Source organism: Lolium rigidum, chromosome 3 (assembly GCF_022539505.1).
Source record: "Lolium rigidum isolate FL_2022 chromosome 3, APGP_CSIRO_Lrig_0.1, whole genome shotgun sequence".
Lineage (NCBI taxonomy): Eukaryota > Viridiplantae > Streptophyta > Magnoliopsida > Poales > Poaceae > Lolium > Lolium rigidum.
The window spans coordinates 107,529,136-107,531,996 of NC_061510.1; the positions used below are offsets into that span (position 1 = coordinate 107,529,136).

The 2,861-nt window shown below is 52.3% G+C and overlaps 1 protein-coding gene across 1 annotated transcript; it reads right to left on the reverse strand.

The window, feature by feature from the left end:
* Positions 1 to 1,130: 1,130 nt before the first annotated feature.
* LOC124695312 (cytochrome P450 89A2-like) lies at positions 1,131 to 2,525 on the reverse strand. Its single transcript, XM_047228168.1, has 2 exons — positions 1,552 to 2,525; positions 1,131 to 1,446 (listed from the first exon to the last, which is right to left on the reverse strand). Exons 1-2 carry the CDS (start codon positions 2,523 to 2,525, stop codon positions 1,131 to 1,133), a joined length of 1,290 nt encoding a protein of 429 aa, XP_047084124.1.
* Positions 2,526 to 2,861: the final 336 nt, after the last annotated feature.

Genomic DNA, 2,861 nt, shown 5'->3' on the forward strand with positions numbered 1-2,861 from the left:
TATAGAAATCAGTGGCATGATTAAGCAAAGCATCAATATCGTGCATAGTTTCGCCACCATTGGTCAAAGAGAAGACAATTCTTTTTATTTTCCCTCCATTAACTGCTCTCTGAAAGAAAGCCGTATTGTTATCCCCTTGCAGTAACCAGTTCTCTCATGATGTTTGCCTTTTCTCATGTCCATAGATCTGAAGCAGCTCTTTTTGATGAGAATTTTCTGTTTAGTTGCTATGTAGGAAGAGCAGCAATTTTCTCTAGCTAGGCCTTCTAGTTCACACAACTCCCGAGTTATCCCTTTCTTTCTCTTGATGTCATGGCCTCTCAAATTAGCCCCCCGACCTTTCAGATCATGTTTTACTTTTTTTTTTTAAATTTGATATGACTCTCCCCAAGAAATCATCCTCTTTGACCCACCTTTTCTCAGATTTGAAGTCTCTATTTCTTTCTCTCTTTGCTTTCCATGGTATCGAGGATCAAAGGGTTGTGATGATACATTTCTGATTATGTGCATTTGGTACTGTAGAAGTGTAGATGTTTATGTTTTTTCCGTATTGTTAGTCAAACTTCAAATCTTCAATTAGTTTGACTTTGACCAAAAACTATATGCATCTTATTTTGAGAAGGAGGGAGTATAATCGGATTGAAAGGTCGATAGGGGTTCTCGGTCGCCCCATTTGCTCGACGGAATGTGTGACGGAGCAACGTGTCTGCTTGAAACAACCCTGCATAGCTCATATCAGAGTGTTGGCGATAAGGAAGAAAATTACGAAGGGATCATATAAGGTGTACTCAAATGGCGTGAGAAAGCGCCCCTAACTTTGGCGGACCTTGTGCATTTTGATGCGGAATAGCTTTAACCGATCGTTGCCGTTTGCTTGTGCTGTCTCAGGGTGAAGGCAACGCCATTGAAGACGGGCTCTCGTCAGGTAGGTTAAAACAGGTCACAGCAAGATAGTTTGATTGGACATGGACACTGTGAATTTAAATTCGAACAACAAGAACACGGGTACATTTGAACACCATGCATCCTGCCAGGTGCACGCGCTCGGAAATTATTGGATCAACCGCTGCCCGCTGGCTGATCCACGTAGGAAACAGAGAGATGCATACAAGACTTCATTAAGGTTTGGTTTACTTGCGCCGCATGATGCGCGCATAGAGTGGTTTCTTCATCCGTTTTATGAACCCGTTCTGCTCCGTCATATCGACGCCGCCGCGGCAGTCTTCCGCCGATGGCGCCCACTCAAACTCTCGGACGAGCGCGGCCACGAAATGCTTGATGTGTAGCATCCCCATACTCATGCCTGGGCAGTGCCTATGCCCCGCTCCGAACGGCATCATCCTGATCTCCTTGGGGCCTGGCGCCGCGCCGACGTCCTCCGCCTCGCCTCCGGCAAGGAAACGCTCCGGCCGGAACTCATCGGGGTATGTCCACGTCTTCTTGTCTCTTCCGATATCACCTAGATTGAACCGAACCCTCAAGCCATGGACCGGCACAGCGCCAGCGGTCGCCCCAATTGCTTTGGCACCGCCCTTGCCGTGCGCGCCGCGCAAGATGTACGGCACCGGCGGGTGCATGCGGAGGCTCTCGAGCACAACCGCGTTCAGGTACGGCATGCTGCGAATGCTCTTGCTGGAGAGTACCTCTACCTCGTCGATCTCGCAGCGCAGCTTGCGCTGGACCTCCGGCTGGTCGACGAGGTGGGCGAGGGTCCACTCGACACAGGCTGAGGTTGACCCCGATAACGACCCAAGGAACTCGAACACAAGGCCCACCAGCTCGCCATCTCGGAGCGCGCGGTGGCCGGCACCACCGTCCTCCGGAACACGGAGGTCAAGAAGCGAGTCGACGTAAGGGCGGACAACGCCGCCACCGCAGAGCGGAGACCGCGACTTCCTCCGTGCCGCGATCAGAGGGAGGTACAGCTCGGCCTGCCGGTCGACCAGGCCGGAGATCCGGCGAAACCCCCTCCAGTTGGCGAGCTTGGATAGCGTCGAGCCATTGAACCTGGGGCTGAGCTCCTCGGCGGCGACGATGGCGTCCCGTGCGACCTGTCCCATGGTGCGGATACAGTCGTCGTCCACATTGTCGCCGAAGCACATGCGCGAGGCCAGCGTGAATACGGCAGCGGTGATGGGCCCAGCGATGGTCACCTGGCCTCCTGCGGCGGTGGAAACGTCTGCGACGAGGGCACGAACGGCCTCCTGCTGCAGCGGCTCGAGGGAACCGAGGCGCGAGAGGATCTCGGCGGTGAGGTTGCACCGGAGGGCACGCCAGTGCGGGCCGTAGCTGGTCGTGGTTATGCTGTCGTTCCGCTCGCCATTGGGCCAGATGGCGAGGGAGACGGGGAAGATCGCCGCCGGCCGGTTTGAGAAGTCGTCGGCGTTCTCGATGAGCGCTCGGTGGGCCACAGCAGGGTCGCCGACCTGGTGCATTGTCGCTTGAGCACGGGCTCGGCTAGTGTAGCTAAGCAGAAAGACCATTAGACCCGCTAGGAGGCACGAGAGGAAAGTAAGGAGCTCCATTTTTATTGTTGCGCTGAAGTGAATGATCTGCTCGTATGTCTGATGGCTCCTTATATAGCTCGTCGACGATTCATCAACTGCTTCACTAAGCAAGTGATATTGGTTAGATACTTTTCATAATCTTCCACCACGCATGATCTATATCATATACCTATACAGCTATAAACATGCATGCATTCACCTAACGGCACGTCTATATTATGTGGTAACATGTGCACCACGCCTCTTTTAATTAGTAGCTTCTTCTTCTTTGGGTGGAGTTCTCTTCTATTTTCAAGTGATTGCCCATAAGGTTTAATAAAGGCAATCAATAAAGAATGTAACTTTACGTTTTTT

Excerpts from the sequence above, each read along its gene's own strand:
- LOC124695312 (XM_047228168.1), bottom strand. The coding sequence starts at position 2,525 with ATGGAGCTCCTTACTTTCCTCTCGTGCCTCCTAGCGGGTCTAATGGTC. Across the intron at positions 1,447-1,551 it reads CCGCCGGTGCCGTACATCTT|AGACAAGAAGACGTGGACAT; the intron begins GCGCGGCGCGCA and ends TGATATCGGAAG.